The 16,629-nt window shown below is 38.9% G+C and overlaps 2 protein-coding genes across 16 annotated transcripts in view; one reads left to right on the top strand and one right to left on the bottom strand.

Annotated features, from left to right (window-relative positions):
- Nucleotides 1-16,629, top strand: part of LOC105381404 (neurobeachin) — a 462,556-nt gene that overhangs the window by 382,521 nt on the left and 63,406 nt on the right. The window lies entirely within an intron of this gene.
- On the bottom strand, nt 13,474-14,968 carry LOC105381388 (protein mab-21). Its single transcript, XM_011551104.3, has one exon. It carries the CDS (start codon nt 14,899-14,901, stop codon nt 13,804-13,806), a length of 1,098 nt encoding a protein of 365 aa, XP_011549406.1. The 5' UTR covers nt 14,902-14,968; the 3' UTR covers nt 13,474-13,803.

The raw sequence follows: 16,629 nt of genomic DNA, 5'->3' as shown, positions 1-16,629 counted from the left end.
ATCTCTGTAGTCCCATCACTAGCTTTAGACGGTATTTTAAGACAAGTGCATTTTTTCCGTCATATGCGGTTCGAGTGTAAAATGTGTGGAGATAAAATTGAAATGACGTTAGCTTTGGAAGCGGCCAGCTAAATTATTGTGTGTTTATGAATTCCTAGTATCTTTGAAGGAGCTATTGAGACTTTAATATGCGTATTAAAATTAACCATGTTAGATCGTGCTGCTTTATAGACGTAGGATATTTTCGACTGTTTGTTTAGTTCTTCAACGTGCCGTTAATTACTTAACTTAATGTCACGAAAATCTATCTCATTTTATAGGGGACGGACGGTGTTGTCATTCGACTCTTGACGATTTCAGTTTTAAAACTTTATAGGTGTTTAATATTCATGCTATAAATTTTCTGCAATGTAAATACAAAATGGTCCGCACTCATTTTGTAGTGACAGACACTCATTTTCGAGTGGGGTGTCTCAGCAAGTGTACTTAACCCCTAAGTGGCTCCTTGAAGTCGAGGGTAAAATTGGCCCTTTGCATGTTGCCGCCTAAAAAACTGCTTCCTGATGGCATGCGATTCTTTCTTGTACCGGTAAAAAAGTGCAAAACTTTCTGGTGCTGCCACGATTTATGGTTTTCTCTCATATTCAGTATAATTCTTACCATAAGACCATAGTCATGAACCAATATACTCGTAGATTGATATATCTTTCTACCTCCTTCATATAACAATACCCATGTTTTGGTTATATTTTACCCACAGTTAAATTCAGTTGGCCCTTATTCCTACCGCAAAGTTGTTGATTACGTAAACTGTTCCGTAAGTAAGTAGGTAAAAGTAATTTCTAAAATAATCTCCATATTTTTGTTTCAACACTTAAAGTAAGTCTAACTAAGGTACCAGGAACTCAGGAATTCTCGGAGCGCGACGGTGGCGCCACTCCCCGCGGCGCCTCGCGGGGGCAACGCTATTAATTGTTGAAATAAAACATTTATACCGAGCGGGAATATTTACTAATGATGCCGTGATTTATGTGCAGCCCACTCCTGCACTCCTAGTGCCAACGGGTTGAAGTCAGAGCTTTTTTAATCAATTAAGAGTAGAGTATAGCACTTGCTCGTCCATACAAAAAGAGAAAACGTTTTACTACCCCTAAATATTATCCAATCTCCATGATTTTTTAATATGTTATTGACACAAGGAATAACTAGGTTTATAGGTTTTCCTTTTTTCAAAATTTTCTATAGATTCAAACTTATAGGCACCTCAAATAATGTTTTTTTTGTGATTGCCACTTTGTTGAATTAAGCCGTTTGTGGATCAATAACAACGTCTTTTTTTTTAAAAAGCGAAACCTATAAACCTAGAATATATTAAGCTGAAGCGATTGACACTAAAATCAAAGAGATTGGTTGATATTTAGTTAGTGTAAAACGTTTTCTCCCAAAACCAGAATTTCATCAAGAAAAGTACCTATTGTCAGTCCCGAGCTGCAGTGCTCTCTATCGCACGATTGAGGGTCGGGGGGGGAAGCAAAGCACACGTACGATAGGGATGTCCATAGTGAAGTCGATAGTAGAGATGGGATCCCACCTGCGTTATCGATATCTATAGATATACACAGGATGTCCCATGTTAAATTGCACATCCGAATCATAGTGACACAACTCGTCATTCTAAACATCTTTTGTTTTAAGACTTTTGATTGTTTGCGAATTTTATTTTTGCTAATTCATAGAAACTTTGTTGGCTATTAGATTTTTTACTATAGACAGTAGATTTTTTTTCACGAATTTACAAAAGTCGTAAAACAAAAGTTGCTTAGAATAACAAATTAAGTCACTATAATTTGGATGTGCACTTTAATTTGGGACACCCTGTATATAAAAAGATGTGAATAGGAAAAGTTTAAAGTACTAGTAGGTTTTCAAGCAAAAAAATGACTAGTGACTATATTATATTTAATCCTCACTCAACATGGATTAGGTTACTTAGGAAATTTTATTTACTTACATCTAAACTAACATAGTTACTTACATAAAAATATAATACTTACTTACTTACTATAAATTGACTTGAGGCCACAAAAGCGAATAATAAAATGTATTCTATGATATAATTACTTAGGTAAGTATACTAAGACATCATCAGCCAATAATCATCCACTGCTGGACATAGGCCTCTCCTAAGGAGTGCCACAACACTCGGTCCTCGGCCTTCCTCATCCAACCACTACCCACTACCCGCCTAAGGTCGTCAGTCCAGCGAGCAGGAGGGCGTCCCACGCTGCGTTTGCCTCTTCGTGGTCTCCACTCGAGAACTCGTCTACCCCAACGGTTATCGGTTCTTCGGCAGATATGACCAGCCCACTGCCACTTCAGCTTGCATATTTTGACAGCTATGTCGGTAACCTTAGTGCTCTGACGGAAAACCTCATTTCTGATACGATCCATCAGAGAAACTCCAACCATAGCTCTCTCCATAGCACGCTGAGCGACCCAGTCCTACCGTCAGTGTCCACGTCTCTGCACCATACGTCATCACTGGCAGGACGCACTGGTTGAAGACTTTTGTCTTCAGGCTCTGAGGAATGGCCGAGGAGAATATGTGACGAAGTTTCCCGAATGCAGCCCAACCCAGCAACTTCGCAAGGCGCATCCAACTGGATGCGCCTTGCAGCCTCCTTGTCGAAGTTGCTTCTGCCTAGCCGAATAGTCTGCCCGAGGTAGACATATTCTTGCACAACTTCGATTGTTGCCTCACCAACGGCGACCGGCTCCGGTTTGATGTGAGCATTGTACATGACTTTCGTCTTGTCCAAGTTCATACCGAGGCCTACACGTCGGGAAGCAGCATTTAGGCCACTTAGCATCCAGCTGAGTTCCTGCAGAGATTCTGCCATAATAACGATATCGTCCGCGAAGCGGAGGTGTGACATGTACTCGCCATTTATACATTTGCCATGTCCTTTCCAGTCCAACGTCTTAAAGACATCTTCCAATGCATTGGTGAACAGTTTCGGAGATATCACATCCCCCTGTCTCACTCCACGTTGCAGTTGGAAAGGTCTTGTCTTGTGGTCCTGTACTTGGACAGTCATAGTAGCGGCGTTGTACAGACATCTCAACACCTCGATATAGCGCCAATCGATTTGGCATCTCTGCAAGGATTCCAAAACTGCCCAGGTCTCGATGGAGTCGAAGGCTTTTTCATAGTCCACAAAGGCTGATTATACTCTTCGGTCTTCTGTATAATCTGCCTTACTGTGTGGATGTGGTCTATTGTACTAAAGCCTTTTCGAAACTGAAACTCGTCTAACTTTTGGGCAAGACGGTTCGTGATAACCCTTGAGAACAGCTTGTATACATGGCTTAAAAGCGAGATCGGTCTATAGTTCTTCAGAAGGTTTTTGTCACCCTTCTTAGAGAAAAATACCACGACGCTCTCAGACCATGCCTCCGGTGTAATGCCATTGTGAAGAACCGAATTGAAGAGCCTCTGGAGCTGTTCGAGGATTGCAATACCTCCAGCTTTCAGAAGCTCTGTAGTAATTCCGTCTTCACCCGGAGCCTTGTTGTTTTTAAGCTGCTCAAGGGCTATCCTAATCTCGCCTATGTCGACGTCAGGGATGTCGTCAGTGTAGTGGCGTATTAGTGGCGCTCTGGAATCGGTGAGCTGAGCCACAGACTTCTGCGCGTGTGAAGCATAAAGTTGTCCGTAAAAACCTTCGATTTCGGCAAGAACCTCCGGCTTAGAGGCAGCGATATTACCATCTGCAGACCTCAACTTCGTCAAGTGGCCTCTCCCAAGTTGCTGAACGAAGACTTTTGACCCCAGATTTTGCTCAATTGCTGCTTCTATGGCGCGTGTGTTGGAGCGACGGAGATCTCTTCGAATCAGCTTCTTTATACGCTTGTTGAGTACCCGTAGTTCTGACGAAGTGTCACCTGCCGACGGAAATTCGCGTCTCTGCCTCATAAGCTCGAGTGTCTCGCTTGAAAGTTTAGACTCCTTGCTTTTGCTTCTCATGCTAAAAGAAATAAATACTAAGACAACTCAAGATTTATAAACAGCCCCGAAACTTTGTTAGTAGGTACTTATAAACTTATATTTTTACAAAACTATCATAATGTTTTTTAGATTCACTGCATATATAGATGTAAATAACCTTACATACAATATGATAGTCCAAGTACCGGCAAAAGGTCTATTTTCCAATAATCAAAAATCCATTTTATGTACTTACCTACTAACTCGTTACTAGGTAGGTAATTACCTACATAATAAAATACTTACTCACATGAAATTATCACTAATTAATTACTTATACTTCTTTCTATTTATCTTCAATAATTTCAAGTTTCGCTCACAAGTCACAACTCACAAGCACAACACAGAAATAATAATATGAAGGTAAGTAAGACGAAGACACTCCGTGTTTGGTCGCAATTTCTCGCCAACCGGCGCGGCGGCGCGGTGGCGGCGGTGGCGGCGCGGCAGCGTCCATCGATGTGTGCGTGACGCTACTTGCATGTGTGTGTGCGGTGCCCGGCGCGGGCGAGTGCACGAGCGACAGCAATACTTTTCCTAAATACCTATTTCGCTAGGATCGCGAAGCTATACTCTCCTCTTAAACTATGGTTGATATAAACTATCATCATCGTCATCATCATCAACTGGCGGTTGGAGATAGGCCCTCCCCCATGGCTCCTAAAGTACGGTATTCGTAGTATTAAAGTACATTCCAGCGGAGCCTTATGCATGTCCAGAGTTCCAGACGTTTTCACAGTTCTTTCCTGGCTTTTTTAGGTTTTTAGATGGTATCAAATGATAAGATTTATTATGATTTTTTATATCGAATCACAAGTAGGTAAGTATTTTAAATAGAGGGTGCAGTTCTTGGCTTACGGGAAATAATTTATTTACTTTAAAAACGTCAAACCTTAATATTATTTAACATGACACGTTCAAAAAAAACTTGCTAGTTATTTTATTCTAAACAAACACAACAGAAAACAATAAAGCGAATACTCTAAGCCTACTCCGATCCCAGTATCTGTACAATCGATACTAGGTAATTAAATTATTCAACTCGACGAATTGCACGCGAGTGTATTAATACCAGATTTTGACATTTTCACTTGTCAATAAATTGGTACCTACCAAGTCCCACATAGGTCAACTGTCACTTTTAATTAACAGTTCAACATTTGCTATTGTCTAATTGATTGTAAAGTCAACACGACTGTTAATAAGTCTTATTAAATGCGCCATAAATCAACAACTACCACCATTGCCGGTTGTATAATGCCATTTAATTTGAATTTAGTTGATAACGAGCATTGTATATCAAACTTCATTATGCGTTACTGTTATAATGATGATTTTACCATACTATTGTACAATATACTATGATGAATCAAGTAAATATTGGATGTAGCTGGTAGATAGGTATATGTTTCAGTCTGAATAATATAAGTTTCAAATCAAATAAAAAAAAAAAATTAAAAGGTGAGCTAAAGCAAAAAAAAAGTATGAAAGCTTTGATTGGCTGTAGGTATTGTCGATGTCGTTAAAAGTTCATACTTGGGTAGATTCATTCGAGTAAGAAATGAGCTTTAGACCCTGTTTCACAATGTCTGGTTAGTGGCTACCTGTGACATAGAATACATGCTGTCACTCTCTGTTATTATTTTTTTGACAGTATACATGTATTTTATCCCACAGGTAGCCACTAACCAGACATTATGAAACAGGCCCTTAGAGTAACTTATTAAATCGTTGGAAATAAACATTGACAGATTATTTTAAGTTCTAACACCATGTTTATGTTTTTAGTTGGTACATACTTACCTAATATTCTGATGCGTTGTTAAATGTACTTCAATATTGCACAATGCACACGGCGTCATTTAGCTACCATTTCCATTTAGGAGTAATTTGGTGCTATTGTCACTGAAACTTTTTCATCGCTCCCGACTGTATAATAATATAATAGCTAGTAGGTATGTGTAAATTGTTGTGAAAATAATATGACGAATATCCACTTACTTCGCTGCACATTAGTTACAAAAACAATGGCTTTATAGCTTTATATTTTATATGGCTTGTTAGTAACAGCCACCTTTTGTCGGTATAATTAAACCATTCATTCTCATTACTATGATCATAATGATTGTCAAGTTTGACATAAATTATTGGTGCCATTTTAGCTTGAATAAAACATAGGAGTAGGAACCTAGGCACATACACACATATCTATAAGTACACCAGTACCCGTATCATGAAAAACCGCAGCATATTCTATTCGATAGTCTATTCGAAAGTGCTGTCAACCTGTCAACAACAAAATGGCGGTGTATTGCGGTGTACAGATTTGCGAAAGTTTGACAGCTATCATTCCATAGGTCATTGTCAGAATAATATCATGTACTCTGTGGTCATTCTTTTCGAAACTCATTCGAAAGGTAAAAAGTGTTCGAAAGTGCTGTCAAGTTGACAATAGTCGCACTCGCATTCGATTCTATTCGTTAGTTCGAATTTTCATGATACGGGTACAGTAGTGAATAGTAGTTATTAGTTATACACGAAGGTATTGTACCTATACGATTAAATTATTAAGAATAAAATTAAGATGTAGGTAATAAGACTTTGTGTTTGATCGGCTAAGCTCGTTTTGTGTTATTTTTGGTTTTAGGTTTTTACTGGGTCCTGCCTGCTATGCTTTTCTGAAACCTATTATAATAAATAGTAATTATTTCACACATGACTTTGTCAAAATTTCAGGAAAATTTGCATTCACTCATTAGATGTAACTTTTACTTTGTCATGAGGTGCTTATACGTAACCTGTTTTGAAACCCGTTAATTATCGACGTTCTGTTACATAACTCTTCGTCTTTTGCTACTTAACATACATTTTTTATTAAGTACCTACCTTGTATTCGTTTACTCCTTACTAGGCAGACATGGCTCGCCGCCGCTTCACTCAAAATTGCCGACAACTTAGTAACTACCACGGAAGTCAACCGTTAAAATAAATCATCTACTTAACACTTTTTTCAAACTAGAAAACCGACGCGACAATATCTAAATATACAGTGTGGACGCGTAAAAACTAAATAAAAGTTTTATTTTAAAGTCAAGTAAACGCAAGAGCTACGGCGCATGTCAACTAGACTGACGCCGTCGGTCCATCACACGTATACGCATCTCTTTCTTTCTGCTAAGAAATGCAGCTTGTCTTCTCTCTCCGGCGTGCCATGTATTACTCCAGACAATAAATGCAGGAAGGAATTGCCGCGCTTTTCTTAAATGGAGCTGTAACTTTTTAATTGAAATTATTTTCGGCCAAGGACCCTATTCTGGTTTTCGGGAGATACCTAAGTAAATACTCGTATAAACTTTTAATACTTAATAGTTTTTCGTTGCTGACAGAAGACTAAATTTAACAAAAAGACTTCACCGGACATTATCTCCGGAGTGACCGGAATTGGACCCGTTCTGAAACTAAGGCAAAACAAACAGCGCGCAAGGTGAAGATAGCGATTCATTATCAACCTTTATAATGTTACCTTTTTGCGTGGATATTTCAAAAAAGGAACGTGGACGCGTCACGGTTGCATGTTTTTTATTTTTTTTATTTTTTTTCGCTGGCGGAGACACAGAGATGCTTTTTGGCCTGTCACCCGTTATCGATCGAACGGATGCGTTCAGAAACGTTTCGCGAAGGTTTTGTATTCAAATTGTCGTTGAATTTCTTTGAGGGATAAAATATGTCGTTTTAGGGCCGATGAATCATTGTGCTCCTTGACGGAAAGAAACAAAAACATTGAGCATTTTACTATTCTTTTAAAAATAGGAATTCTTATTCTAACTTATAAGAACCAAATTTTTCAATAAAATTCACTACCGCGTCTAAACTATTCATCTAGACAAACATTATTATCTCTACGTCCAAAAAAAACCTGCACCTTTGCCAAAGCCCTACAATTAAATAAAAAGCAAATAAACATATTTCTGAACAAAGCATCCCCATAACATAATATCATAGATAACAATGGTCATTGTAGTGTATATTGAAATAGAATATACAATATTTTCCGCCCGAGTTCGCCTGAAGAAGTTTCCAAACGATTACCTGATGGCTTGGCGGCGGCGGCGGTGGCGGGGCCGTCGGAAATGGTATCATTTTCAACAAAAAAACAACATACTTACTTACCTTTTTCATAATTTTTACTTACAAGATTTGATAAACAATACTTTTACAAGATAACGTATCTGTGTTCAATTATGTTAGAATAGAAAAATTTAGATAATGATGTAAAATATTTTTGGGGTGGACTCTAACTTGTCCTCTTATTATTGTCAAATGTACTTATGCTTACTTAGCTAGCTACTAATTATTAATAGGCCACATACCTAATCATGTGATGTCATAGCACAAAACCGACCCTTACCTAATAAGGATATGGCTAGGAAGAAGAAGACCGTGAAATGTGGCCTACTAAATGGACTGTTCTGTAGAAAGACCTCTTCGGAGATTACAGTCGTAAAGCCTACACGGTACACATCGCCGACAAATGTCGCGCACACAATCCACATTCAATATGGCGGCGATGTATTATTCAGAGAGCAATTTTCATACAACCGAATTCAATAGGTACTTTTGTCGGATTTATTAGTTACCCAAATTTTATAATACCTACCTGTCCGCACCTACCACAATATGTATATTAGGTATGTTATGTATCTAAACTGTACCTACGACGATCTTACCTATTGACTATTGAGTATTCTTACATTATTACTCTATGTTGCGACTCAAAGATAACTGTCATATTCAATCACCATCCAACGAGTAAAACGTTAGGATGGAGATAGATAGAGGGGCTGTAAGGCTAAACAGTTTTTGTGGAGTATTACTCGTATTGCTTTATTGTGATATTGCCTACACTAGAAACGGCCATCCGCCATCATTATTTCTTACTGTGTCAAAAAGACATCCCGTTGAATTTCCGGAAACAATATTTTTATTCTCACAAATATTTACCTACCTTTTTAACCTTCCCTGAACTTGTACAAATAATTTCAAAAAAAATATTAGCTAAACCAGTACAGCTGTACTCCCGTTTCAACAACACTAACGAATAGCAATATATAATATATTTATTTAATAGAGTGAAAAACCATAATGGCTACATAAAAATATATAAAATTTGGTTTAAGTATCTAATACAAAACCGAATGTGTTGTGTAATACTATGAAAAACAATATTCGATATAATGGAATAAGAAAAATTTCAGTTTCAATTTCAACTAGCCTTCCTGAAACACTAGAACCAGGAAATGATCCAGATCCAATTCACATATACATGTGACCTCCACCGTCTAGACACATGTAATGGATTCTAGTATTTGTAAAACAGCGACTAAACACTAAACAGGGCATCTGAAAACCTAGGTCTTGGCTGAATACGCAATACCCAATGTTACAAACGGAGTTGGTTGAAAAATATGTAGGTATTTATAATATAATAGCAATATCTTTTTTCAGGCCAGTATATTGTAAGATAACAATTTGATAGATATATAACATAACTAAGAAGAACCTAATCCTTTGATCCATCTTCATAGAAATAAATATTAGGGCCTATAAAAATAGGTACCGTCATGAGCCAAAACCACAAGTGCCATAAATCTCCTATCGGCCGTCACGCAGACTCCTTCGCTCACTGCCCGCCTGGTATCTTTAATTGGTAGTTAATAGGCAATTATCTGCCATAAGGAGATCTAACTACACGCGACGGTTTTACGACACACCTATTGTGAGATAAAGCCTTTTAAGCGCAACGTATGTGTTTGTTCAGTATTTTGTGTTTATGAGTCACTGGTAAAAGCAGAAACTATTAGTTTTTTTTAAACATCTATTAATATTACAAAAAACCGGCCAAGTGCGAGTCGGGCTCGCGCACAAAGGGTTCCGTAGCTTAAATCAACCTATCTCAAAAACTATAAGAGATACTTTGATCAAACCAAAAATCGTTGAAAGAGTTAATTAGCATGCATCACCTCTATTTTTTTTAGAATTTTATACCCCGTAGTTATAAAAATAGAGGGGGGGGGACATACTTTTTACGACTTTGAGAGCTGATATCTCAAAAACCGTTCACTTTAAGAAAAATGTTTTTTAGAAAACTTTATATCATTTTAAAAGACCTTTCCATTGATACCCCACACGGGTATGTACATCGAAAAAAAAAATTTCATCCCTCAGTTACATGTATGGGGGGCCCCACCCCCAATTCTTTTTTTTACTATTTAGTGTCATATTTTTGTAGCGGTTCATACAACACATATTCCCATCAAATTTCATCACTGTAGTACTTATAGTTTCCGAGTAAATCGGCTGTGACAGACGGACAGACGGACAGACGGACATGACGAAACTATAAGGGTTCCGTTTTTGCCATTTTGGCTACGGAACCCTAAAAAGTGCAAAATTACATAAAATATTTAAGTTAATAACTAAGCTATACTTCACAAATCATCAAATTTACAATCTTCTCAATCAGACAACTATTACAAGTAAAGATTCAGTGGAGTCATAGTCCAAGGTTTAAGAAACGAGATTAGTGTCATAGTGTGTGTTAGCAGTGGTGTATTGTCATTGTCACAGGATAGATTTTTAAGATTTTGTTTGTCTGTATTTGTTATAAAAATATAGATCAAATAATAATATACATATATAAATTAGTAGCGATACCTAAATAAAATAAATAAATACTTGTTTCCTAAGATGGATTTCAGTTAATTCTAACCTTGTGAATGTTTTAGAGGCCTATTCCGGCACCCGAGCCGGGACGGTGTTGAGACGACAGCTTCCATAATCAAACATCTTGCATAACAGAACTACAACCTGTAATTAAGTGTTTGGAGATCACTAGGTTGTTATGGAAACCATGGTTTTTGCTATCTGTAGTTTAGCCGTTTAACAATTTAAACTAAGTATTCTATTTACAAAAATACTTATGACGTTGCCTATAGGTACCTCTACATAAAGGAACTATCTATTAAAAGTAGAGTTTTTCAAAGAGTAAAAGATAGTCTACCACGAATTTGGAAAGACTCTGTCTGTGAGGAGAAATGGCGGAAGAAACATACAGTCACGATAGTTTCATTAGAGATGTTACAATCTGAAGACGAAGCGAATTCCTTATTCCTGTAGCTTATATCTTCTCTATTGCGCGGCATGAGTTAGTTACATTACCTTTGCGTACCTAAATGATAAACCTCCTACGGAACCCCTCATCTTCCATCCACGGTTTATTCAATAACGTTTCTCTGTGTGGCCGCTCGCACCCGCCCCCTTTCGCCTCACTTTTGAAAATATATAATTTTATAATACCACGGTGTGTCTGTCTGTTTGTGTTATTGAATGTACAACACTGTGTCCGCCCCTCATCGGTTTATTGTTATTTATCGACGCCATTTGTTATTAGAAACGGTTCAAGTGTTAATTTCCTCAATGGGATATGATACCTACGTTTTTTTAAAGATGTTGGGTTGTGTAATATGGGTTTGTGTTTTGGTTTATTGAATAGACGCTCTGATTTATTCTGTTCTGAAAAATGTCAGCTAATATTCTATTATTATAGTTTATGGCATAGGTACGTTAGGTACTTATTTAACATACTTACTCTTATGTGTAATCAACAATGGTAGCTGTGTTTATTAGGTACTTATTTCATTTTATTAGTTAATTAATCTGTGACAGTGAGTTCTTCTTCATAAAAGGTAGAGAGAGAGTACAGAGCATGAAAATATAATGATTACCAATCAAATATCGAGAGAGTAGGTATAGTTTTATCTTCAATTTCTTTGAGCAAACAGTTGTCGGTTGGACACCCTACTGTGTCAAGCTTGTAGGGTGACAACAGCACTTGTATAACTCTAGCATGGATGGATAAGTACGTCATAGAAATACCAAATAAAAAACTATTCTAAAATGATTCTAGGACATGAAGTTTACCTTATGAATGTTGCATTTCAGCGAAAATGTCACTGGAACTTTTTCAGTGGGAAAAATAATGCCCTTAATTCAGCGTACTATCAATTATGAGCTTTCCATTTATCTAATTATATATTTTACTCACTTCAAGTAGGTATATCACAATTATCACATTGATACCTATAAAATACATAATATTAGCATTTCTCATTTCTTAATAAAATAAATAATCCTAATGAAAGCATCAGAAATCCATTAAGGGTCTTGTTAGGTACTTTGCCTTTAAATTTTAATTTAATGAACCATTGGCGGTTACCGTGATTCATAGTTCTATATACGTAAAAAGGCCACCCTACATGTGACAGTAAAACACACGAGCTCTTACGATTCCAGTTTTATAGAGAACTGTCCGGATTTGTCGTTTTAAATATTGCCGGTAACCTGAGACTGTACTCTGTACGTAGGACGCGCCTGCAACTATAATCATATGTTTACGATGTTTTAGTGTCAGGAATTGCGGCTACAAACTATAGTCTTCAAACATGGCTTGGAGAGAATTTTAAATTGTATTTTGCTCGGATTTTTTACCTGTGGGGGATACGAGAGGTGTTATGTTGTGTCTGGAAGAATATGTAGAATCTCTTCGGTTCAGTTGTTCATTGAAAGACTTGCGTTCATTTATTGGTAATCATTGGCGGTGTTTTTTAAAATTGGTTAGGACAGTATTATATGTTTTCATAGATATCACATTATGTATACCGGCAGAGGCAAATGCTAAACTGAGAAAAGTTTGGAACCCTGTATGATTATGTACTGATTATGTAGTTAAAACGAGCATTAGTATTGCATTTGATCTTTTGTAAAGTACATTATGTACACTACAAGCATAAGTATACAATATAGACCCTCAGAAGCATTATATTCTCGCTTGGAAACAAATCAAAGATACATACTTTTTTTAAATTTAAATGTGTATTCGATTTATATTATCTCGAATGTGTACCTTCAAACACTTCTGCTTTTGGTTATTTATGCCTCGAGTCTACAATCTACGATGCTCACCCGAACGCATCTTTTTATCTTAAACATTGAAAATGTCGGCTCTTTAATTAATCTTGGAGCATTTAGCGGCCATTAATATTAATTAAACTGATTGCTTCGTCACTAATGTGCTCATTAGCTGGAAGAGTCCACGTAAATAGATCTTTTGGGCATGTTATGCCAATTATTATAACGGGCGGGAATTTGACCATATTTCCCTAATTACGGACCGTCACTTTTTCGTATGTCGGTAGTAGTAGAGTTGTTAAAATAATTGTCGAAAAATCATGAAACTGTTGTAGGTACTTATAAAATTGTACACTTCTCTTAGGATACTGTATAGATTAGCCTACTGTTTGTTACTACCGATATATAATATATACTGATAGTTTAAAGGAAACGGTATAGAAGAGAAACGATGGAAACCTTTTTCAAAAGTTATTTATTTTAACTCTAGATTATATACTTTCGAAGATCTCAGTCAAATAAATACAGGGTTGATTTTTAAATTAAATATCACTAAAATTGTACAACGACTAAATTATTTACAAGTTTTAAGTATACGTAATAATAAAATATATCACAAAAAAATATAGTTAACGAATCCGTCTGTTCAAATAAGCCTAGGACTCAACAACGTCTTTTACTTACAGTCAGCGAACCGCAGACTCGCACATGAACTGACAACCACTCTCCTAGCAACACTCACTCACTAGTCCAGAAACATCTAGAACGGATCACAACACAGCACAGTCTTAGAGCTTCTCGAAGGCGCGCGAGTTGGTGAGCATCTCGCGCGTGAGTCGCCACACCTGCTTGGCGGCGTTCTCGAGCGCCGTCGGCGACTTGCCCTTGAACAGGTCCACATGGGGCAGGAAGTAGTGCGGGCAGCGGCGGCACTGCAGCGAGGATATCAGCTGCAGGAAGATGCCGTTGATCCGGTCTCCTATAGCCGCCTCGTCCCACTCGTGCTCCCGAGGATGCTTCTCGCACTCGTACAGGAGCAAAGTCTTCATGTGGTATGACGTCACGGGGTTCCCCGGCAGGTCTAAATGCCGGTCCCGGATGGTTTTTAAAGTGCTGAGACACTTCCGCCGGCAACCGCCTTGGAGCAGTCGGTTTTCAGCCTCTATAAAGCTTAGCACCCACGCGTCCCCTTCCATTGCGGAGTTCTTGCCTTGCAACGCGAGGCATTCTTTAGAGAGCAAGTCGAAGCCTTCCGTTTTGACTTCGGCGACGATGTTGGGGTGCGGCCAGGGGATGGCGGGCAGCGGCCAGTGCGCGGCGGATCGCGGCCACAGGCCAGCGCATTTGAACGCGGGCGTTATTTGCACGATGTAGCGTTCTCGGATTCGGAGCTTCACCTCTGTGGTCTCCGCGATCATCTTGACGCAGTCCCGGTAGGAGCACTTGTCGCACGCCTGCGCCACCAGCGTCTGGAAGCGCGAGCGGATCTTCCGGGCCGAGAGGTACCCGGACGCGGTGATGAACTCCACCCACAGCGACATGGAGCGCTTGCGGCCGTCGCTGAGCTTCAGCACGGCGCAGCCCGGCAGCGAGCCGTCGTCCACGAAGTTCAGCACCCCCATCTGGTTCAGGTAGATGACGATCTCGAACTCGTGCGGCGACACCACCTCCAGCCCGTCAAACCGGCCATTGTAGTCCGTCAAGGAGGATATGAACCTCGGCTCCTGGAGTTCCACCTCCTTGAGCACATCCTGCACGATCCGGCACACTTCGTGGATCGTTTTGGCGATCTGCGCTTTCCTGTTGGCCACCCGCTCGTTGTAGTACTTGTTCATCTGGTAGACGAGCTTGGACTGCGCTGCCATCATCTCTGGCGGGACGAGCATGGCGGCTACACTGGCATGGCACGACCCGTGCCGCCTGCGGTCGCGAGCTGACTGAGCGCCGCGCCACCTGCCCCGCCGGCCGGCCCATATCCTCGCTTCAAAACGCCGCTGACTACTATCCTCCGTCCCGCTCTCTCAAAGCCGGTTTGGAATAAAAGCGAGAGAGACGGCAGAAGGGCGGGTGGTACCTTGCCTTGACTACACTCCAGTATTGATCGGCGTGAATCCCCGCCCACTTTCAGTAGGTATTGTGCGTAGAGATGTCCACATATAATTACATGATTGCGTTAGAGCCTCGTTAATTCGGTAGCTTTTTAACAAGATGAGCTATTAACGGCGCCATTTTTCTATTCTCCTCGGTTTTATTATGTTGTCAATTATGATTTATAGGGACGCAGTGGGAGTGTAAATAATTAGATGTGATTAGGAAAATATGTAGTGAGTCAAATATTATAACTTGCGGTTTCGCTGTGACTTCGCTGAGGTTTTGTTTAATTATTTTGTGGTCTCATTCTTCTTGGTAATGCTTATGACATTATAGTTTATTAAATTGGCTGATAGACTTCATTTTATGACTTGTTTCTATTTTAACGGATCAGATCGTTAATATCAAACATCAATGGTTGGTATACTTACCTATGTAATGTTGATGATTGTTGAGATAAATAAGGTTAGCAATTCTGAAGGGACCAAATTGTAGGTAGGTAGTTGAACACAGTCAAACGGTAAAATTATTGGTTCAGAAATAGATTTACGATTGACTCTGTATTAATCCCAGGTAAAGAACAAATTTTAGTTTTTATAGTCCTAAAATTTTATTTCATTCAATCTGAATCGCCTTTATTGTGCTATTGTCTTTAATTTCATCGATACCGTAACTTGGGTTTCCTATCATTTACTTGTAGTCTACCTCTACATATATGTTGGTAATGCTAACTGTTACATTTCTACATTTTTTGCTGGAGTATCCTGTGTGTTTTACTTACCGATACCTAGTAAAAAAAAGATAACCAACTTAATTACGTATCTAATTGTCGTAGCATACCAGAGCAGCAGAGCTAAAAGAATCATCCAATTCCCCCTAATACGGCGAGCTCGTCCCGCTATTTCTGTCACTCGGATTGATGTGACGGCGGCGCGTGATGGACGGCGTGGAGGCTCGTGATTTACGTGACATCCTCCGACCAGCCATGTCGTCCTGGTACTTCGACGAGATAGAAATAGGTGTTTCGGCAACACGGTGCTTGAAAAAAGGCTGTTTGTTGATCGTAAATCGTTTAGTTCCGTTGGGATTTTCTTTAGCATCTGGTGCTATATTTCAACATAAAAGTATTCAAACTGTTTAATGTAAGAGAGGAATGAGTTGGATAGAAATAATTAATTATTGGAATAAGTATACGTACCTACCTACGCAATATTTAACCTGCAAAGTTTAGGAATATAAGGTACCTAATGAAACGATAAAATCCTCACATAAATACATATCTATATTTACGTCCTTATATTCTTTATACTCCGTCGAATAAGGTACCTACTGATATATAAATAGATATTTAGCATCATCTAACATCATCTAAAACTATCAGATTAGGTATGAGTTGAAAATTATATTTTTTATAAAGGCTGCAAACTAAGGCCTTGTCTTGGCACTAAGGCACTGTCTTGGCCGTCGGGCGCGCTTGCGCTCTATTTCCAAGATGGCGTCGCGCAAGCCCCGCCCACTTCCAC

This window comes from Plutella xylostella, chromosome 14 (assembly GCF_932276165.1).
Source record: "Plutella xylostella chromosome 14, ilPluXylo3.1, whole genome shotgun sequence".
Taxonomy (NCBI): domain Eukaryota; kingdom Metazoa; phylum Arthropoda; class Insecta; order Lepidoptera; family Plutellidae; genus Plutella; species Plutella xylostella.
This window is presented reverse-complemented; position numbering and strand designations above follow the sequence as displayed.

Excerpts from the sequence above, each read along its gene's own strand:
- LOC105381388 (XM_011551104.3), bottom strand. The coding sequence starts at position 14,901 with ATGCTCGTCCCGCCAGAGATGATGGCAGCGCAGTCCAAGCTCGTCTAC.